Source organism: Vicugna pacos, chromosome 34, assembly GCF_048564905.1.
Source record: "Vicugna pacos chromosome 34, VicPac4, whole genome shotgun sequence".
In the NCBI taxonomy this organism is placed as follows: Eukaryota; Metazoa; Chordata; class Mammalia; order Artiodactyla; family Camelidae; genus Vicugna; species Vicugna pacos.
This window is the reverse complement of record NC_133020.1, coordinates 9,256,054-9,279,596: the sequence shown is the minus strand read 5'-3', so window position 1 is coordinate 9,279,596 and position 23,543 is coordinate 9,256,054. Positions and strand designations below refer to the sequence as shown.

Genomic DNA, 23,543 nt, shown 5'->3' with positions numbered 1-23,543 from the left:
CCACAGGTTCAGTGCTGCTCAAGATGGAGAAGCTTATGTCATGTCCACAGTCTGATCATCATACAGTTAGCTCCCTCCCCCACCAAGTGGCAGTTACGGTATTTATAAAACAACTCAGGAATGTGTATCAGGCACTAAGCCTGTGACTCTATTATCCCTAATCATTAACTGCTCAGTTTTGTACCTTGGGGGTGGGCTGGCCTGCAGGGTTCTGCTCCATTCCAACACCTCTTGCTCCTAACTAATCTCTGTTGTTAAGCTTGAGGCTGTTTCAAGGTCTATCACTAGAAACTTACCCCTTTAAATTAAGACTTTGTCTCCATTTAAATTGGAAGGGACCACAGATTATCAGGCACTTCACAGTAGGAGTGAGAGTCCAATCATTTTTAAGCAACAGGTTTTTGAAAGGAGTGGAAATGGAAAGCACAAAGAATATTTAGAAAGCAAGAGAAAATTTAACAGAAAAATGACATGCCATTAGGATACGTTAAATTATTATTTTATTTAGAAACTGACTTCTTCTGTGTTGGAGGATGGAGGGAATGAAAAGTACCCGTCAAACTAACAAGGCATCTCGAGACAGAAAATTAAGGCAGGCAGCTTCATGTAATTAATGGATCTTTTATTATAGGGTAACTTACTCACACGGTGGGATCTATTGGGATCGGGCAATAAGGATCTGGAAGCATTCACATCTGCACTCCCCACCACCAAAGGGACATAGATGTAACTGAGCAGGATCCTATTTTGTCATCAGTGACCATCTGATATCTGCAATGGCACTTGTGACTGCTTAACTGTATAATGGTTTGAAGGGTTTTTCTCATGCCGTTGCTGACCAGGTTTGGGCTGGAGAGGAGGGAGGCTTGGGTGGTTCACCCAACCCCCTCATGTTGCTGTGTGCAGGGAGCATGCTCAGTGCCCTCCCCTTGACCCCAGTCCCCACCTCTTGACCCCAGTGCCCTCCTCTTGACTCCTTGTGGTTTCCTTGTATCCTATTGTTCAAACTGCAGGCCTCAGCCTGCAGCAGGAGGTCTCAGGCCTCAGCCACTTAAAAGGCTAAAAGCATTTACCAATCTGACTTTAAACTGCACAATTTTTTTCCCTAGAGTTCTTTTCCATGGAGCCCCTTCCTACACATCCTTTGTTCTAGGTACAAACATATTAAGTTAGCCCCAAAGCCAGAGGTAGACTTCATATCCAGCAGAGGGAAGGGGACCACTGCATCTGCAAAAGCAAGAACAACTTTGCAACAATTTGCTATTCTATATGTGATCTCCATGGAAACTAGCTCCCCCCTTCAACTCTTGAACTTTTACTATAAAACCCTCTGCCTTCTCTCCCTAGCAGGCTCACAGTCTTAGAGGCATTAGCCCACTGTGACCTCCTCTGCCTGGCAAAGAAATAAAGCTGCTTTTTCTTCTTCATCCAAAACTCTCTTCTCAAGTCTTATTTCAGTTAGTGGGGTGCGGAGGCCATATTTGGGCAACATTGGGACAATTTTATAGTTAACTAGGGAATGGAGATGGATGCTTGGAAATAGGACAGACATTCCTAAGTCAAGATTTATGAATAGGTAAGTAGTCTTATGAATGCTGGGAACATGTCAGGGAAGATTTTCATCATTGTTTGAGAACTAACAGAGCATACAGGCTCTTTGCTCCTAACGATTATTAAACTGTATCTATTAACTGCAAATCCCCTGATGACCAAGAAGTGATTTACTGCACAGTATAGTCCTGGGTAGACTCTGTGGAAGGATAGGACAAAGTGTAAGGGCCCAAGGTGGCATCAGCCTTAACAGCTGATTTATGGACATCTGAAGGCTTGAAGAGTCTTGTAAGATTTCCTTTTTATTTTACTTTAAAGTAACATTTGCTTAAATTTTCCTTAGGGCTGATTGGAAAAAAAAAGTCTCATATTTTGTTTTTATCACACACCAGGCTTTACTTTGACAGCACTGTTTATAATGGACCTCTGAGTACTGCTTGAACCATTTCTATCATTTCTGTCCTGTATGAGTCATATATGTAAGTCATATTCATATATGATCAGGCTATAACATTGAGAACAGTAAAAAGGAAAGTAAGTGCATTGTTTAAAAACATAAAAATAATCTCCTCAGGTACCTACTCAGGTGTTTGTAGGATGCCAAACCTCCTGAGTAATAAATTTAAAAATTTGATACAAGAGTCATAAATCTTAAAATCACTTCCAAGATTTAATATGCTGACTATGTGGCTGAACAAACTGAAAAAAATCTGAAGTATACAGTCAATAAAATAAGCTCCTTATTTCTATTTGTCCTAGAGCAGGAGATAATATTGATATCAATGCAGGTTTCAAGGCCATGACGTTGTGTAATAGCATTTATTACTCTCACCCTAGACACGGGCAGACTTAGTGTGAAACATAACTGGCAATATCCATCTTCTGTCTAGATGTGTATCATCCAGTATAATAGTCACTTTCCAAATCTTATCAAGTATTTGATTGTTTTTCCTCCTTCTCTCTTTCCTGTCCTCTTTTCTTTCCCTTCCTTTGTCTTGTCCTTATTTTTCCTACCTGAATAATTCAATCCTGAGCCATTAGATGGTGCCAAGCAAACAGGTATACAGGAATGTGGAGTAAATAAACCTGGCTGTTCATCCTACCTTCTTGGACCGGAAACTCCATATCCTCCACAAGGCCTCTTGTGTCTCTAAAATCCTTTCAGACTTTTATTGTATCCCTAAGCTACAAAACAATTGAGTAGATTTAGTCTTAAATGTGCATGTTGAATTTTAGTAACCTCAGTTCCATAACAGAAGCTACTTTTTAAAAGCTTCATTCTCTAAGATGATGTATGGAAAATTAGTCTTTGTATTTTAACGTAGGACATCCTCAGTGACACAAACGTTAGACGAAGGCGGCGTCCTGAATCTGGGAAAGTGGCTTTTTTGGGGACAATATCTGACACTGCAGACAGTTTTAGGACTAGTGTTTTTCTAATATTGTCCTTTCATCCTTTGACTTAGACACTTGTTTTTAAGAGAGAGTTTAGTCACCAGGTTTGAATTGCTGAAAAAAAAAAAAAGCCCAACAGTTTTTGCTACATGATTTTTAATTACCTGATTAAGTTTGTCAGTACTCTGAACAAAATGAGTAAATATATGACACGAATAAAAAAAGGCAGGGAATGAAAGAAGAGCAAGTGATGGCATATTAGTGAGTAATCTACTTTAAAAGAATCATGTCTAGAATGACTAGGAAAGGGTAAAGAACAATTCCAAAATAGAAAAAGACTTAGGCTTCTTTCACTTAAAGTGGTAAATTTGAAGAAAAATACTTCAATATTCACAGAAGATAAGAATTTCAGTCTCTAAATCAACTCGATATCAAAGCAGAAATTCAATGGACTTAAATAGATATTCATCATAGGAAAATTTTAGAATCTCTTGGAAAAGGAGGTGTGGGAGCTATTCACTTATTTTGCATGAGTTGAAAGAGAAGTTGCTGTTTTAATGTAAAAAGAAAGCTGCATCTAATATCCTGTTTTGAAGGTTATAAATGTTCCTCTGAGGAAAATCACTTCACCATCAGTGAACATTTTTTTACCTCGAGTAAAAAGAAATTTTTGATAAAGACAAGGACAAGTTACCTGATGTACCTCTACTGATTTTAAAAACAATTAGGTTGAGTGTGTTGTCCAACTCTGGGAGACATGCGATAGCAGAGTGCTACAGTTTAGTTTTTAATTCCTCATCATTCAAAACTTTGGACTTTTGGTCCATCTCTTTGCACTCAGTTTCCTTCCCTGTAAACTTTGTCTCCAGCATAGTTTCTGGTGAGGCATTTTCCGCAGGTAGACGATGCTTTCTCAAAATAAGTAGGATCAAAAAGGCTGGAATATAGCTTGATCCTCTTAGTGCTGCTGGTAATCCCAGGTAGATGCGTCTATCAAAAAAAAAATAGTTAAAACATATTGTATCTTACATAGACAGTGTGGTGAATACAAATTGGTTTTGCATATTTTAATTTATTAATATTTTACTCCCATAAGGACAAAGCAGCTAACTGTTCTGCATGTCAAGCTTACAGAAGGAATTTTGCTAAATTTGCTTATTAGCAATTTGTTAAAATAATTTTTGGCCTTTTTAAATCCAGAAAATCCAAATTAATTTTCTTCCTTTCTAATCTTTTGTTACTGTTTTTGTGTTATCTTTTTACATTGAATAGACTCTCCAACTTAAATTTAATACTGACAGTCATAGAGATTTTATTTTGGTGTTTAATGAAAATTTCAAAGAGTCACCACTAATTATGATGTTTACTCCTGTGTTGTTGTTTTTTGATGATCTTAATTGGGTTTAGTAAGTTCCTCTCTTCTCTTCTGACTTTGCTCGAGTTTTAGTTATGAATTTGTAAAATATCACCAAATTGTTTTTCTGTGTGTAATTGTAGTTAGCAGAATATCCAAGATTATTATTATTTGTTATTATTATATAACAAATTCTATTTGTTAGCTTTTATACATTACTAGATTCCATGTGTTATTTTCTTGCATGCATATTTATAAGTAAAATCAGCCTATACTTTCTCCCTTGTAATTAACTTGTCAATTGTCAATATCAAGATTGCACTAACTTTGTAAAGTGAATTGGGATATTTTCCCTCTTTTTTCCATTTCTAGGAATAACTTGTATAATACAGGAGTTATCAGTTCATTAAAGGTTTGTAAGACTTGCCTTGAAGGCTTCTGGACTTGATACCTTTGGAAGATGGGAGTTTTTGACTGATACACATTTTTAAAACGCCATGAAAATATTCATGTTTTCTATATATTTATTGTAAAACTTAGTAATGTATACTTACCTAAAAAACTCTCTATTTAATATGTTTCCAAATTATTATATCTAAAATTCTGAAGTTATTCTGTACTTATATTTCCTTTTAATAGTGTTTATTTGTGCCTTTTCTCTTTATTTGCCTTTCCAGATTATTATTACTATACTTTAGTATTTAAAAAAATACACATTTTAATTTTTGTGGTTACCTCTATGGTGTGCAGACTACTTATTAATTTCTGCTTTTTATTGTCATTTTTCTACTTCTAATATTTTCTTTTATTATGAAACATTTCAAGAATGCAGAAAAAGAGTTAAAGATATTTATACTTACCACCCAGATTGTTTAAATGATTAAATTTTGCCATTTTTGTTTCAGAACAATTTAAAAGAAAGTATTAATACATTTAATTCCCATGTGTATTATGATCCTATTACATTCTGACCCATTCCAGCTGTATGTAACACTGTGTTTAATTTTATAGATTTTGTTCCTGGTTAATTTTCATAGTTTTACAAAGCATGCATGTATCCATTCATAATATATATAATTATTTTATATGTTTTTAGATTTTAAATAATTGATATATTATATTTTTATTCTGAAGATTTTCAGATCAGTCCACCTTTTTGAAACTATTCCCATACATATAGTTCTACTTCATTTATTTTTAACCATTGCACCACAGTCCAGTGAATGAACACACCACAGCTAATTATCCATTTTCCTATTGTATATTTATATTGTTCAGTCTTTCCTTATGTCACCAATATTGCAATAAACCTTCATTTACCATCTCCTTGTGCATGTAAAATTTTCTCTAAATTATGTCTAAGGGTCTTAGACTACGTAACTTAGTAAATATTGCCCCAAAGTTCCTTTCTGATAGTTTTTATTCCCCACCAGCAATGTATGAGAGTTCTTGATGCTCCCAATTTGTGCTCTGTCATTCTTCATTGTCTGTAGTGTCTTTTGTTGCAAAGAAAATCCAAGATTTTATATGCAGTCACATTTGCCCATTTCTTGCTCTCTGGTTTGTGATTTTGTTTCAACCCAAACCCAAAGCAATAAGGATCATAAAGATATTAGGGTCTATTTTTGTTGGTAATCTAACTACTATTGGTCTAACTGTTATTTCTTTAAAAACCACATGTTTATTTCTCTGGGTAACTTTTACATTTTTCTTTCTCTTGGGAGTTTGTAATTTCACTCCAATATGTCTATTATATTCCACTAGGCATTTGAAGTTTACTTTGGTCTGAAAATTTACTTCTTTGTTAAATTCTAGGAAATCCTAAGCCTTTAATTTTTTAATTATCTCCACCATTTCCTCTGTTCTCTGTTCTAGAAATTTTCTGAGATATATGTTTTAATCTGTCCCAGGTGGATGGGTCACAGCTAAGAAATCCTGAGTTTAGGAAATCTCAATCTTTTAAATGGGTTGCAAACACATCTGCCAGTCTTTGCCCCAGAGGGAGCTACTGTCTTCATCATCCTGGTCAGAAAACTCTGCTCCAGAGGGAAAGATCATTTACATCTTCCAGCATTGCTTACTGTTCAAACACCAAGATAGTTCAGACCAAAAGCCTCTGCTAACAAGATATTCAGAAACTCAAGGGACTCATGAAGAATTTTCTATCAACATGTAACTCTTGTTTCTATGTTGTATTAGTTTTTGGTGAATTTTCTCATGAGTATACTTCACTGGCCACTCTAATTAACCTGACTAGGCAAAGAATGGTACTAAATACAATAATTGTGTCTGAAAAAGCATTTAATCAAGGCTACTATCAACAGGAATCTCCAAGCAGCAGGATGAAGCCAACCTACACCAGGGATCTTTGGTGTTCCTCGACTGTGATGCAAACCCATGACGTGCACAGTGTGTCCCTGGGGCCTCCTCTGCATTACCCTGTGGAACTTTAGGGGAAAGAGGATCTGAAGAAACCATGAATCTCATGCTGTCTGCTCTCTTCACAGTTCTTGACATATATCCTTTTACTGATCAAGAGAAGGCTTTAGACTATTTTAAACAATACTAAATCATTTTTCAGTAAATAAAAGAGTTTTTTCTTACTGCCCTATAAGGAGAAGCTAATACAAATTTAAACAAAAATCAGGTCTCCAAATGGGAAAGAATGTGAAAATAGAAAGCGAAAAATAGAAGAGTTTTGTTCAAACACTGGTAAATGTTACCATGAGTTTTGTTCAAAATCAGATCTATATATTAACAAAAAAACTAAGGCTTTAAGAGAAATGAAGAACGTTGTGTCAGTGAAATTTAATGAGGGAGAATAAACATTATTTTGGAGATGGGAAGTGGATGGTAAAAAGAAGTAAAGATTCTGGCTAGGAAGATGCTGAAATAATGTAGGATGAAATGGGGATACTTGAGAGAATCATATAGTTTGATAGGTACAGCCGTGACCTTCAGTGATGTATTGATTGCAACCAATTTAGGGAACAATCTTTTGAAAGTCATCCATGCTTATATTTACCAAGTACTTTGAAAATATTGAGGAACTGAAATTCTAGTGTATAAATGAGAAATGGAGATACAGTATCAATATCTGTTCTGGAAACAAAGCCAAAAGTAGTCAGTGACTTGATAAGGAAAATGCTACACATGAATGGTACCATTTTATGCCCAGTCTATGTTTAGAAAACAATTCTCAAAAAAAAAAAAAAAGCTTTACCTGAAGTTAGTGGAATCATAGATCCTGCATGCCCCTGACTCACCACACTTCAAAGTTCCCCAGTGTAAACATGTGGAGTCAATTAAAGCTCCAAAATAGATAGGTGCAGGAATTCCAGCTTCAATTAAAGGGAGAAAGAAAAATCCATTAACAAGGTAAGAATTAAGGTACATTTTTTTTGTTTGGAAACATTTTAATTTTCTCTATCCATAGAACAAATGAAGTTTAACAAAATATAAACCTACTGCTTCAAACTTTATTTTTAGACATTAAAAGTTACTATTTTTCCCTTTTTATTGAAGTATAGTTGATTTACAATATTGTGTCAGTTCCAGGTGTACAGCAAAGTGATTCAGTTATATATAGTTCTATAAATTTTTTTCAGATTATTTTCCATGGTAGGTTATTACAAGATACTAAGTTATTTTTACTGTAGAAATTTTAGATTGATAAAAGAAAGTAATCTCATGGATAAATGCAAAATAAAAATTATCAGTAGAGAAAAACATTTAATTAGTGATTCTTTTTATTTCTTCTCTAGAATGTTTTGGGCCAGTCACGGGCACACTTTATTTTAACAAAGCATTTCCTGTTCCTTTGCTTTTCAAATTGCACTGATGAAAAGCAATTGATGAAAAGTAGAATTAAGGTCAGCTATGTCTTTTCCAAGTAAAAAGGAGAAGTTCTGCATTTCTTCTTGTGCTTCATTCTCATGCTAATTACAGGGGGAAGGGTATAGCTCAGTGGTAGAGTGCTTGCCTGGCACGCACAAGGTCCTGGGTTCAAATCCCAGCACCTCCATTAAAAATAAATAAGTAAAAAAGAAAAAGTACCTTCCACCTCATGCTAATTACAAAGTTCCACTTACAAGTGGAAGGGATAGTTGTTCCCCTGTTACTCTGAGGGGGTGATTTCATTTACTTAATATTAAATAGTGGTCTGATGTGATGTTAGAAAAAAAAACTATTTTTACCAAATATTCTTGTGCAAAATGCATGTAATCCTACGCCAAGCGACTTCTCTTCAGACTTGATACACCTAAAAAATAAATCCATAAATAAAAGAAAAATAGAGGTTTTAAAACTACCATAGTTTTTTGAAAGGAAAATTTGTGCTAGTAACACACTGAGATCAGAAAATTTTCTTACATGCTCAGGTCTTGGTTATTTAATGCCTAATTATCCAGTTTATAACCTACATAGGAGCCCGACCTCTGGTCCTTGGCATTTAATCCTTCATTTTTTGCTCACTCATTTCTAGCATAAAATTGTCAAAGAAGAATACATTTCATGTGAATCGATTTTTTACCCCAGTATCCTCTTCTTGAGTAGTAGTTCTTGATTCTAATGGTGAAATCTTTTAGATGAAGGAAGAGAGTAAAGACATGAAGAAAGCTAAAAGCATGATTAAGTACTTGTCTTAACAGAAAGTAGATATTAATACTATAAAAAGTTTTGAAACTGATAGGAGTTAAGAATTTCGATAATCAGGTTAACAATTTGAAAGATATAACTTTTAAAGCAGAAGAAGAAAATACAATAGATACAATGGAAAGCGAAAAAAGAAGCAAAAAGAAAGTCAAATAAATAGAATATATGAAATAAAGTATGAAATAAAGTGGCAAAAAGAGCTCTATCACAGTGACTGCAATCCATGTAAGCGGGTTAGACTCACTAATCTCAGATTACAAAATCAGACCTAGCAAATTGTCTGTAAAGTGAAATAGAAGATTGAAATATTGCAAATAAAAGGAATAAAAAAAGGTATAACATGAAACAATGAACCAAAAAAAAAAAAAGCTAGAACTGCAATTTTAATAAGAAACAAAATAGAATTCCCTGAAAGAAAGGACTAAAAGATAAAGAAGAAAATTAAGTGCTGCTAATAATGGAATTGTAATGATCAAAGACACACTTACATCCTACAAGAGAGACTCCAAACATGTAAATTAAAAAACTGACAGAGTTACGGGGAGAAATACATCAGCAATTTTTAGAGATTTTAATACCCACCTCTGAAAAACTGTTAAGCAGACAAAAAACAAGTATAGATTTACAAAGTTTAGATAACACAATGAATTAACTTGAGTCCAAGGAATATGAAAACTGTATATCGAAAACACAGAAGTTACACATTTTTTTCAGAAACACATGAAAAAATCAAAAATTAAACATGTGCTAGGCCCCAAAGGCAGCCTCAATATTTCACACAACCCCACATCTTTCAGATTATGTTCTCAGAACATGAAAATGAAATAATAAAGGATACCTATTGAAATTTCCCATAGATATGGAAAGTCTATAACACACTAATAAACAAATTTTGGTTTAGTGGAGCAAATCATAAAAGAAATTACAAAATAGAATTAAGCTTCACGGAAAATACTATTTGAGGCACAGCTAAAGTAATAGTTGGAAGGAAATGTGTGGTTTCATCTATATCAACCAACATGAACAAAATGATCTAAGTGTTAAACTCAGATAGCTGCATAAGGAGTAACAGAGCAAGCCCAAAAGGAGAAAAAAAATTTTTAAATAAAACAAAGAGCAGAAAAATGTGAAATAAAGATTAACAAACTCGAAAACACATTCTTTTAAAAAGAAAATAAAACAGACAGCCTTTGGCAACAATGCTCAGGAAAAAAATAAAGATGGTACAATAAACAAAATGCAAGAGAAAAAGGGAAAATCCTTTCAATACATCAGAGAATATTAGAATGATAAAAGGCTGTTACAAACAGGTACACATTAACAAGCATACAGCTGGTGTAGGCACTAGTGTGACTAGACACTAACACTAAATAAAGGAAAATAATAACCAATCATCACTGTCCAAATAAGCCCAAAGTGTAGTTTCACAGGTGAATGCATAGAACTTTCAACAAATAGATATTTAATGCAAGTAGTTACAGAAATTAAAAAATAGAAAATTAACCAATTCAAAAAAAAAAGAAAGAAAGAAAATTAACCAATTCATTTGTAGGCCTAGAATGATTCCAAAACAAAAAGAATAGAAAATAGTAGGTATGTTTTACTCATCAACAAAGATACAATAATTTTAAATAAATTATTATTTAAACAAATCATATATAAAATATATCGTGATTAAATATGGTTTTTCTTAGATTTGTAAAGAATTCAATATAAAAAAAATCTATCACTTTATTTCACCACACTGAAAGTACTGAGTAGAAGGAGTCTGTGTAAGTTTTTTCCTGGATGCAGAAAAATATATTTAATCGTTTAATGCTGATTCTATTATTAAAAACTCAGAAACTGGATGAAAACTGTATACTAAAAATCTACAGCAAGCATCATATTTAATGGAAAAAATTTACGTGGTTTCCATTAAGATGAGAAAAGAACAAGAATACGCACTGTCACTAGTAGGGTTTAATGTAGTTTTGGAGGTCCGAGTTGATGCTCTAAGAAAATTTTAAAAGCCTAAGATGTACAAAGTTTGGAAACAAAGAGATAAAATTTTCCATATCTGCATACATTTCTACAATGAAAACCTAACAAATCCACAAGTTACAAGGACAAATAAGAAAAACCGATGGATAAAAAGTAAATTTTTAAAAAGCCACAGCATTCCTCTAAACCAACAATAATCAACTAGAAAACATAAGAGAAAATAGTACCGTATAGAATTACAAGTATATATGTATGTTTGGATATATATATATATATGGATATGTATCTCTTTGTAATTCTACATGGTACCATTTTGTATGTATATGTGTGTATATATGTGTGAGTGTGTGTGTGTCTGTATAGAAGCTATAAAAGAAAATTTAAATAAATGGAAAGATAGTCCATGTTCACAAATATATGATGTCAGAGTTTCTCTGATTAATATAGGGAATCTGCACAATCAAAATTCATATGAGGGTATAAAGATCCATGCATTGAGAGCTAAATCAATTTGGGAAGAAAAGAGTAAAAGTAGAGTAAAGGTGAAAGTAGTGGGTGGATGAGGAAGAGTTACTTTGAGACATTAACATAGCCAGTGTCAAGGTAGCAAAATCAACGTGGCACTAACCTGAGAACAGACAAAACTGCGGGACAGAATAAGAGTGAAAACTAGGCCCATGTTATACAAAAACCTGTGATATGATGAAGGCAGCACCACAAACCAATGGAGAAAGGACCTCTTATTTATGCTATGATGTTAGGAAAACTAGTTTTTGGAGAAAAATATCACTGACTAGCTCTTTCTCTTGCACCAAACATAAAGATAGACTTGTGATGGTTTAAAGAACTAGGTAAAGCTACAAAGTTAATAGGATAAAATTTAGGGGAATATTTTTATAAATTAGGGAAATATTTTTCTAAGTTAAAGATGTATTTTTATAATCTAATTTTCTAATATAAGGATGTATTTTATAATGTATTTTAGGAAACCCTTTTTAAATGTAACTACCCAATACACCAACTCGAAGGCAAGAAAATTGTTAGATTTCAGTACAACAAAATTTAGGATTTAATTTCATTAAAAATACTATGGAAAAGTTCAAAGAAAGATGAAAGACTAGGAGAAGATAATGATACCAAATAAACAATATTATATTAATATCTATAATTCACCAAAAGTATAGAAATTATAATAGAAAATGGGCCCCCAAAATGAAGAAACATCTTGAGGCAGAAGCATTAATAACTAGAAAAAAATTTGAAGGGATTCTTAAACTCACTGAATTAGGCAATTGCATATTAAAACATCAGTGAGCTACCATTTTACACCCACTGGAATAGCTGAAGTCAGAAAGTTCAATAATTTTAAGTGTTAGTGAGGTTATAAGGCGGGAGAAACTCCCACGCATTGATGGTAAAAGAATAATTCATAAGTACTGGCAGTACTTGGTGAATTTATGTCCACCTGTGCCTCATGCACCAAAACAAATTATAGCACAACACTGTTTGTATGAATATAAAAGACAAATACACACAAAACTTAATATTTTACAAAGGAAAATACATATTTAAGAACGTATATCTATCATATAAATGTGGATGCCAATGGTTGAGAGGAAGTGGGGAATGGAATGAGAAAAATAAAAATAGAGTAAAATGAAGCAAGAGGGAAATACTACCCCAGCCTATGATGACAATGTGTTATGAACTGAGAGTTATGATCAACTTAACTCTGCTTCATGATGAAGAAACAAGAAAGCAATGCACTTTGTTTTCTAGGCATGTTTAGGATTGTTTATGAGGCAAGAAGATCGAAAGAACAAGGGTCAGAAACCTAAGTGTGAATCCTGGCTCTGCAATTTCCTAGTTTTAGTAAGCCCTTCAGCACTGTGTCTCACAAATAGCTTTGTTAAGACTGTTGAGCATTTATTATTAGACCCAATTTTTAATTAAAGAAAAGCAAAGCTCAGAAAGATCCATCGACCTGCCTTTTGCCCTGCGTATAGTCTTTGGTGAAACTGGAGCTTCTGACAGCTTTAAACTCCACTGCCCTACAGGTTGAACCACAAGAAATGAATGCAAGACGAACACTCTGTACCCACGAAAATGACTGCTTCATATGGCTTACCCTAAAATGTAAATGTGTTTCTTCTTGTGTTAAACAATGAAAGGTTTGCTAATTTAACTCTATGAAATAAGGAAGGAAACATCAGCAGGGAAATACCAACAGATGAACATTTATACTGCTAACTAAAATTTTGTAAAATTCAACAGTGCTGAATGAGATTATCTTAACGCTATAGTAGAGCACTGAGTTCTTAGGTACCGTGGGCTCCAAGTGGCTTTCTTGGAAAAAGTTCCCCTACTAAATAGCTAGAAATAAACCTAAAGAAAGAAAATAATTCTTGTACCTCAGGAGAACCATATAGCCAGGTATGGCAGATAAGGAATAAATGAAACTGCTGACCACCGACAAGATTAAAAAGTACTGGAGCATCATGGAACAGTCACGTCCTTTGTCACATAGCCCAAGGTGTGCGGATGAATTTCCTGGTGTTTGAATGCAGCTACAATTTTGAAACATCTGTCAAAAAATAACATATTATCCTATTTGAGGAAGGAAATCTTGAACACAAATCTCAAATATTTATTACATCACCAATTGGATCAAGATGGAGACTTTATTCACTTTATTCTCACATCCTTTATGGTGTCTCTCAGGATTATAGTCGGAAACAAAACAAAAGTGTGGTTTCTGAAAAATAGAATTTCTTCCTAAATATACTGAGTAAATTTGCAACAGCTCAGCTCTCCTCAAGTCATGCTTTTGAAAAACATATACTGTCTTGCCACACGCTGAATATGAGAAAATTTGCTTCATGGTGCTCAGTTTAAATATATAGATATTTATCAATAAACAAAGATTTGTTTAAAAAATATGTAGTTTATTTTAAAAGCAGAATAAAGTCAACCCTTTTTGAATTCTTATGTTCCCAGGTTTTAATAAGAATCAAAATTTATATTTTATTTTCATCACCAACCAACATTATAAGTGATATTTTAAGGCAAGAAAACATGCCCAATTCCATCTTCTTAGAAAGCTGTCAGAATGTGAAAAACACAGACAGCACATGTGTTTTTATACACAGGAAAAAAAAAAAAACTAGCAAAGTAATTAGCTGGGTACTTGAGATCGAAACTGCCAAATTGATCTCGGTTTAAAGTACTTTTAAATAAAATTAATTAAGCAATCATGTCAACTGCTATGGAGTTAAAGCTCAGTACACAGACACCGTGCAGCTTTAAAATAAGATCTAGGAAATAACAGGTAAACCAAGTGAGCATATAAAAAGTAACTTATTTTGGTAATAAAGGCCAATAGGATGTGTTACCATGTTTATTCCTGTTCCGGAGGACGTCTCACAACCAGCAAGACAAGCTGACATATACGACAAACCATTGTTTCCACATACTGGGTCCCATATTTTAGTTGGGCAGTTGCAATTCATGTTACAGTCAGCAAGGATAGTTCCCACATGGAAATCCTGTTGCATTCTGAAATGATTTAAAATAATGCCGTGGGTATTGAAAGAATATTAGAGCATTTTCCTTTTCTTTTCATTTCAATCTGCAGTTGTATTTCCTCTGCTCCCTCAAATGGAAACAGAAATCTTCCAGTTGTCAACGTGTGGCCTGGGTACCATAGCTCTGGCATAAGAGACACCAGTTGCTGTGCTCGTAGCCACTTTTTCAGTGATTTCTTTAAGGTAAACACACAGCCACTGAACCACTGGGGGTCAGAAGAAGGCGGGCGGGACTGACAGCAATCAGCTTTAGATGTCGGCAGACTGTGTTCCTGCTTGCAGCAGCATCCAAGCAGAGATCCCAGCCAGTGCCCCTGCCCATCTGCAGGGCTGAGCCATGGCCCCCCTCTGGCCAGAGTTCAGTTGGCAGTTATGCCTGATTTGGGTCTCCAGTCGACCATCCATACTAGCCGTGGAGCTCTGCTCACCTGCTGAGCAGAGTCTCCAGTTCTACCCACCCAGAAGGCCTGGCCAGAGAACCTGGGCAACCAGAGAGCCCATCCTACAGCCACACAAGACCCCGGATAGTCAAATAGTCAAGGGAATCTTGAGAAAGAAGAATAAAACTGTAGATAATCACATTTCCTGATTTCAAACCTTATTACAAAGTTGTATCACCAAAAACAGTATGGTACAAGCATAAAAACAGTCACATAGAACAGAATAGAAAGCCCAGAAAAACACTCATGCATACATGTCAATTAATTTACAACAAAAGAGCCAAGAATATATACAGTGGGGTTGAAAAAGTCTCTTCATAAATGGTGGAGGGAACACCAGCCAGACAGCCACGTGCAAAAGAATACTGGATACTTATCTTACACCACACACAGAAATTAACTCCAACTGATTAAGATTTAAATTTAAGACGTGGAACAATGAAACTCTTAGAAGAAATCATTAGGGGTAAGCTCTTTGACTTCAGCCTTGGCAATGATTTTTTTGGATTTTCTTATGCTCAGTGTAATGTAATGGAAAGAGCCATAGAGAGGGAGTCTAGAGACCACATTAAAGTCCTGACTCATAACTAGATTATGCCTTTTTACACATCTGCTCTGGGAATCAGGATAATTGGAGATGGAGATAATCTTTAAGATTTTACCAATTTTAATTTTTATTTTTCTAAACTGATGGAGTTGAAGGGGTGTTCCATGACCTCCCTTGGTCATTTAATCCCTGTGAATCTGAATTTCTTCATCTGTAAAATGGAAAAAACAACACCTATCTTAAATGAAATTTGTAAGACTCAAATCAGATAATATATAAAATTACTTTTATGATTATATATTTAATATTATTCCAATTGCTTAGTCCTCAACAATGTGAAAGGGAACATTGTAGGATGCTCTTCATTTCATTTTAACCGATGACTTCAATACCTACATATACCCTACAGATGAATTTTTAAAATTCACGTCTATATGAAAAACTTTCCTGTGAATCCAGATAACTCTCAAAATGGAAATCTGAAACTATTCAAGATATAGACACATTTATACGAATAAAATATATAAATTTATGTAAGAATTGCTATATCATGTATTAGGGTTCAGTTTTGTTAAATTTAAGCCCATTGTGGAAACATGTAAAGGTAACTGAGATTCTACAGTTAACTTGAAATTTTACCAATATGTGAGAGTGTAAAATAAATAGATAACACATCCTAATATAACCTAAAAACATAGTTTCTTCACTCTACTATCTGCTACGATATCACAAAGACAAACACACACACAAGCAATCACAAACTCACTGACTCGGTGACATATCCCCAACCTCTATAAGAAGATAGAGAAGGAATACAGATTACTGCCATTAAGTTCAATTAGCAAATGATCTGGTCATGTATAATTACTGCAGAAAATGTTATTAAATGTTGAAAGAGAACAACGTTTATTAGAAAACAACATACCCTTCATAAGAGGTGGTTATGCCAGCCACGGAGGAATTATCACAAATCATGAGAAAACACAAAAAATAGAGAAGATATTCAAATAAAGATAACCAGCATCCTATGTGGGCAGCTTGTACGACAGTAATCTTGAACTTCTTCATAATTAAACCGCCAACTATATATCCGATGCATATTGGAGGTAAGTTATAAATACCTACAAATGCAAGTAAAGTATTACGTACAAAGTGACTTAGCAAAGGCGCAAAAGTGATGTCACATTTATCTAGTATGTCTTACACAAGCAACCACTTAGGTCCAACTCACAGTGGAGAAAACTGATTTAAATTTATTCCCACTTAGTTACATGTCACATACAGAGATATTTGAACGCCTCACAACATCAAAGTACATTTTGGAAGACTTTTATCATTCATGTAATTAATAGCAGTAGAGTGTAAATTTCTCATATGCAGGGTTCATGGTCTATGTCTCTTTTCTTAGGATCCAGGTAGAAGTAACAAGTCAAAGTTGACTAGTCATTTATTACTTTTCATTCTTTGGAGTGGGATTATGTATATAATGATTTGTATATAATGTATATCATATAATCAGATAGAGTATGATTTGTATGATTTTGCAGCTGTTTATTCCCACTGTGGTTGTCAAGAAATTTGACTCAGCTCAAGGTACTTTAGAGGTACTTTGAGAAACCTGTGATTGTTAAGCGTCTTTACATTTCATATTTTGCTGCTACTGACTAGTACTCTCTCTCCCCTAATCCTGCCCCCCCAAAAGGGGGAGGGGAAGGGAAAAGAGAGTCCTGTGTTTCATTCTTACCATGCCAGGATTTGCTCAACGAATCCCATTCTTAGGAGAGATTGTTTAAAACCCACTTCCAAGTCCCATACCAGAGAGTCTAATCTAATCTGTCTGAGGTGGGTCCCAGGTATGTGAACTTTTAACAAACTGTAAAAGGTGTGTGAGTGTAAGTAGTGTGAGTACGTGTAATCTGGAAATTCTCTTCTCAGAACAGTAAAAGAAAAAAAAAAAAAACCAAGAGAAACTCAGGGTGAAGTAGACCCCCTGGGGTTAGTGTGGTGGCAGGAAAATCAGAATGTATGGGATGCAGAGATGTCTCAAAACACCGGGGGGGAAGGGGGGTAGAGAATAGAGTTAGAAACCATGGAATTCATGAATTGGAGCCAAAAAAGGTAAAATCTGAGAGTGAAACACAACTCCTAATGAGTTAACTCTGTCTTGCTTTTTTACATGAATGAATTGCCAATCTGAAAACTGTATCTAATTTGGGAGTTCCCCAAGATTTCCTCAAATATTTTGAATTTGCATTCTGACTGGAGAGAGAGACAAAGCGAGGAGAAAACCAGGATTTTCTGGCTTCTTCCCTTCCCTGCCATCTCTTGAGTTCCCTGGAGAGCAGAAGGGGGAAAAGTACCAGAGACAGAAATATCTTAATAGATTTCAATTGAGGAATTTCCCAGACCCATCGTCACAGTATTCGCCATTTCATGGGGGGTAAAAAAAGGGGGTACCAATGCAGAGACGAGCAAACATACCAATTAGAAAGATTGCATCTGAGGCTGATTTTCCATAGTGCTGTTCCAGATACTTAGGCATGAAGGAGATCATACTGACAAATGCATTGAACTGTAGCACACTTATCAGTATGAAAAGCATGTAAACTGGGTTGCATAAAAGACTTTTCATGAATGGTAAAAAATCTGAAAAGAAAGAATGACAATAGTGTCAAACGAACTTGGCTTTGCATTTTTCGATGGACTTTTCCTGAAACATCAACCTCCCCTCCAAATGATGGTTTTATGTTTTATAATGCACGTGTGTTTCTTAATTCTTTTCACCCCTCAAAAGCTAAAGTTGTATCATTGCTTTGGTAGTGATGTGGCTGACAGGGTAGGGATCAGAACACAATCGCTTTGCCTTCACCAAGTTACCGTCATGTCTTAAAGAAAAAGTACAACATGACCAAAATGTTGTCCGAGTTCACACCATTTCCTTTCATCCTTCTCTTTTCCTTCTATTAATATCTTCTCTTCTCTAGAGGTCATCTAGAATGAAAGGTGCTTGTTCTCTTATTCTGTTCTCTAAAGCCAGGAAGGAAATCAATTTGATAAAGAAGTTCACATTGAAATATTGATAATATCACTCCTGAGCATTTAAAATGAAGATACATGTGGGAATTCATGGGATATAAATTTTCTCAAGTAGTAGGCACTTCTCTGCTTCTCTAGAACAACAGTTTTGGTGGTTCTGCCAATGGTGCACAGTCTTTTAAAATACCAACCTCCAGGCTTCTCTCCCTGAGACCCTGATTTATTTGATAAAGACTAAGGACTATGTAAAAGATTTAACCAAAACGTTTTCCTCTTTGGGTGAACTGACAAAGCTCGGAGCCAAATTTGTGGCCCGTCTCTAGCAAAAGTTTTGGGTCAAAATGTCTCCATTGTGGGTCAAAGTCTTACTGATAGTTTCTTTTCACTTTTCTTATCTTCATGTTCTCTGTCTTGATTTCCTTAGTTATTGTGTATTATCCTGGTTTGCTTAATAGCTGTCTACTATTCATTCTAGAACAAAGTATCAAAAAATAAACAAATTGGAAAGGAGAAATCATAGCTTAACTCAAAGAAATGAACTCTAGTAGAATTCATATTTATCAATAAAGTACACAGCCAGGGAGAAAAGTTGTGTTCAGAGCTTCTTGGAGCTGTTTAAGGCACCCATGTTTGTTGACATCCTCACCTAATAGGTGAGTCCCATTAACTTCAGTGTCGTTTCTACATGCCTTATACCAAGCCCTTTCCTAGTCTTGAGAATTGATCTTACAGCCTGCAAACAACAGTCTGTGTTAAAATCCTCTATCAGTCTATACCAGCCCTTTGACAAGCGTCGTGAATATAATCGTAACGACTCAGAATTTGTAAGATTCTGAATGGCTCCTAAAGATCCGAGAAGTGTCAAATTACGTCCAATTGTTGTTTAAGTGAATTTGTAATTGCTAAGATTTCTGGGCAAATTGGTATTACAATTTACAGGTGATGGGGGAAGTAGCAACATCCACAATAATAATACTAAAACCAGGAAGCAGTTAATAGTTGTCCTATGTGTTAGGGCTCCTTCTACCCTCACACAGCAACTCTATAGTCATAAATAAATAGTATGTCCCCATCTTACAGAGCAGGAAACTGACCCTCCACCACCTTCCAAAAGAACACTCTTTAAGGGCCAGCCCATACTTCATACTAAATACACCAGACCTCTAGGGAACACTACAGAGTTGCAGGCATCAGTCACTTTAGAACTTTCCAAGGTGATGTCACTAGCTGGCCCAGGTTGAGAATGAGTGTTCTTGAAAACGAATACACAGACAACCTTAGCTTAGTTTCTCACAGAAACACCTTCTGTCAACTATGCTTTGGAGCTTTCATTGAGGATCTATACAAAAAACAAACCCCAAATCTGTTCTATGAAACATGCTCCTGCATTGGCTGGAAAACCACTATGTGATGCAATAGGCCCCATACGTCATATGATAATTTTTTTCTTTTTTTACAATTTGTTACTTGGAGAACGGTTCCTTTTTCAGAACTGTTATCCTTTCCTGTCTATCAAATGTAGAGAATTATATGACATTTTGTGTTTTCTTTTTCTACCTTAACCTCTGAGACACTCACAGCTAAGCCAACATTTTTGGTTTCAGAACCAAATCATACCTATTTTGAATAGCATATATATTTTTCTTCCTTTCTTTCTTGGTTTGAATTTCTTTTTTAATTAGACCTATGCTGCCTATAAGAGATTTTTTTTAAGGCTAATGGGATCAAATTTATTTATTTATTTACTTACTTACTTATTGAGTGCCCAGATTGACATATAATTTTATATCAATGCTGATCTGAGATAATTCAGCCTCTAACTTATATGGTTTATTTCCATGGAGTAGCATAGGAGGAATCAGACTAGCCAGACATTATTGACTGCTGACTGTTAATGACAAATTGCCTTAAGGCAGCCTAGCATATTGAAATGTTAGATTAAAATACAGACACATCTATAGCAACCAAAAGGTAAATTATGTAGAATTTAAAATGTTTATATTTGCCTTTAGTGATTGCATCCCTCTTTTTCTTGCCATCGCTTTGTTTCTCTTCTTTGTCATTTGTGACGGTCTCAGTGTTATTCTCCACTCCTTCCTTTGGAAGCGTTTTGGGCAAAAAGAAAAAAGGAATGGCAGTGAGCACATTCACTCCTGCACAAACCAAAAAGCCAAACCACCATGCACCAACCCAACGAGTATCAGTGGGGGTTATGGTCAGAGCATCTGTAAAGAGATACACACATATTTTATTAGCTTAAGTCATTGCTTCTTGTATGAACAATACAAAATTGTTAAAATTATAATTGTCAGGTTCTATCCAAGTATGAAATTGATACATAATTCAGACACTGATAAAACTTCTCTGACAATAAGTGATATTACACTATTGTCTAGCGATAAATGAGTTTGACTATCTGTCCTATCGTGTAAGGAATTTATAAAAAGGTATTTATTAAATAACTACAAGATCTATTTCGCTATCCACAAATGATTGCTTATACTAAAAAAAAATTTCAAACCTATATGCTTAATTCTTTTGAAAACAAGAAATGCTATTTTGGTGCAGTAGAAAGAGCACTGGATTTTGAGTCAGAAGATCAGCATTTTATCTTGCTCTCCTGCTCCCTGGTTTGAAACACTGAAAATTATTTAAATGCCTTCACTTCAGTTTGGTCACCTGGAAAGTGGAAATAATCTATGTAGCTGTGTAAAGTAACAATTAAATGTGATAACATACCTGAAGATGCTTTAGACAGCTAATAAATAGATTTTTTTGAGTTACCTGTTTTCACAGATCCAGTGTCAACATAAATATTTGCACAGAACGATGCTAATGAGAGTCCAATCAAAGGACCAATGATCGCTCCTGTTTCTATAAACCCTAAAAATAAAGGAAAATATAAAGTTATATATAGTTTATACATCCACATACAGAGTTCTAATCCCATGGAGAGTTTGAAGATTGAATTGTTTTTACCTTAGACTTTTTTGTACTCAATCTGTACTGAATGTATTTGATCTGTAAGAAAATTAAGCTTGGTGTATGTATAAATAGCAAGGCTGTTTCTTTAAATGTTGCAAAAAGAGCCCCATCGTTTGAAGCCACTTTCTCTAGGGCTCCAAATTCTCTCTCACGCCGGGTTACAGGTAAAGATGTGCTGTAGTAGCGTAAGCTGGGATCTTGTTATTGACAAAGCTACAACACAGAGCACAATTCTTGCGATGCCTTCCATAGTCATACTTTTAGAGGAATTTTAAAGCAAACCATGTTATGATAAATTCCTTGTGGCATATTCCTCAGAAAAGCTTCACTCCCAGATCTGCAGCTGGAAACCTCCTCTGGCTCTGTCCTCACCATTGCTGATAATTCTCTTCCCTCTTCTCACCATCTTCTTTCTCAGCCTCATCCTTCTCTTCCAATTCCATCAGTCTCCTCTGTCCTCGCCGGACTCGTTACTCATCTGGACTGTTAGCATCAGCTATCTCGTGACTCGTCTAGACCTCTGACTCTATGCTGAGCTCTCTCCACTTACTGAAAATCCAGGCATGAGCTTCTTCAACTTTCTTCCTCTTTACTTCAAAATGTATCTTCTTCTATTGCCTCTGCCTTCTCCACGGTTCTAGAGGCTAGTCCAACTGGCACACACCTGACTTCTTGATGCTAATCCTTTCTGTCTTCTCTGAGGTCTTGCTCAGCCAAACGCTCCCTCTTGTGTACTTGTCCAGTCGCCCCCATCCACTGATTTCTACAATGTCTCAAATCCACGCTGATTTCTTTCCTGTCATTACATTTGCCTTCGCTGCCTCTCCACTCACCCACTCCACTCGAATCCTTTCACATTCTACTCAAAATTCTCTCCGATAGCCCCCGTGATCTCTTTGCCACTTATCCAGTGTCCTTCTGTGGTCTTCATCCTCTTAACTGGCCAAGTTTCTTTTGACATTTTCCTCCTAAGTCCCCCGAACTTACACGTTCATTTATTGTTTTATTTTTTCCCTTATGACGGCCCCTTCTTTGAAATTTCTCCTTTCTACTCTGCTACTTAAGTAGAAGTGTTCCCTAGTATTTTATTCTAGGATCTCTCACTGTATGGTATATGACCTCCCATAGCAACCTTATTTCTCCCTCTTCATTTTAGTTATTGTCTCTGTATAGGTGATCCTGAAAGTTTGTCTAGTTTTTATGTTATCTCCTAAAACACCAAACTGTGTTCTTGATGTGTAGCTAATTGATTTATAGTTATTTAATTAGACACAGACATACCTACTTATTTCATTTTCCCCTAAATTTCATGTAATCTTTCAACTTTAATTATATACACATATTTATCAAATTTTATTGATTTATAATTATGTAGTTACTTATATACTAAACCTTATATGGACCATGTCTTATTCATCTTAGGACATATAGAGATGATCACAGTTGTTTCTATATATTATATACTGTTATATTTGTTTAAGAAAGTAACACATGTTATAACAAGATGTTTGTTAATCTCTAGCAGGTAAGCATTTTGTAGTCTTTCAGTATAAGTATGTGAAGGGATTTGAAAGAACTGAAATAGAAAAACACTGAAAAAGATTATTGCCAAATAATCAAAAATTACCAAAAGTTGCTTGAGGTAATTGTTCCTAAATATTTTAATCTCATTATGTGCAGCTCCATTCCTGTCTTCTATCACCCTCTTTGACTTTTCTGGTTTTAAAAACATTACATTAACAGTAAACGTGTTACATTAACAGCAAAATGTCTCTGTGTTCAAAGTTATGATTATGTAACCAATAACAGATGGAGTAACTAAAGATATAAGCAAGTTATACATATTAAATTGAGAATATTTAGGAGATTGCAAGACAACATACAAAGGTGGATCTTATGTTGCCTGTTGTGGGAGGTATTGATAGATTTTAGAAAAGGAAACTTCAGGAAACGTAACAAAAAGTATGAAGACAGATATTTGTGAAAAATATGAAACAATCTGTTGTTATAGAGAA

The 23,543-nt window shown here is 35.0% G+C and overlaps 2 protein-coding genes across 2 annotated transcripts in view; one reads left to right on the top strand and one right to left on the bottom strand.

Moving 5' to 3' along the window:
• The window catches only part of SLCO1B3 (solute carrier organic anion transporter family member 1B3), a 58,311-nt gene extending 51,623 nt beyond the window's left edge, over positions 1-6,688 (top strand). Inside the window, exon 14 of the mRNA XM_072954760.1 lies at positions 6,625-6,688. Within this exon, the coding sequence (XP_072810861.1) occupies positions 6,625-6,646 (22 nt within the window). The 3' untranslated portion in view covers positions 6,647-6,688. The remainder of the gene's footprint in view (positions 1-6,624) is intronic.
• The window catches only part of SLCO1A2 (solute carrier organic anion transporter family member 1A2), a 30,192-nt gene continuing 9,748 nt past the window's right edge, over positions 3,100-23,543 (bottom strand). Inside the window, exons 5-13 of the mRNA XM_015235674.3 lie at positions 21,328-21,426; positions 20,550-20,768; positions 17,989-18,153; positions 16,433-16,628; positions 14,329-14,491; positions 13,348-13,520; positions 8,497-8,561; positions 7,524-7,641; positions 3,100-3,936 (exon numbers count right to left, since the gene is read on the bottom strand). Coding sequence (XP_015091160.2) covers positions 3,720-3,936; positions 7,524-7,641; positions 8,497-8,561; positions 13,348-13,520; positions 14,329-14,491; positions 16,433-16,628; positions 17,989-18,153; positions 20,550-20,768; positions 21,328-21,426 — 1,415 coding nt within the window. The 3' untranslated portion in view covers positions 3,100-3,719. The remainder of the gene's footprint in view (positions 3,937-7,523; positions 7,642-8,496; positions 8,562-13,347; positions 13,521-14,328; positions 14,492-16,432; positions 16,629-17,988; positions 18,154-20,549; positions 20,769-21,327; positions 21,427-23,543) is intronic.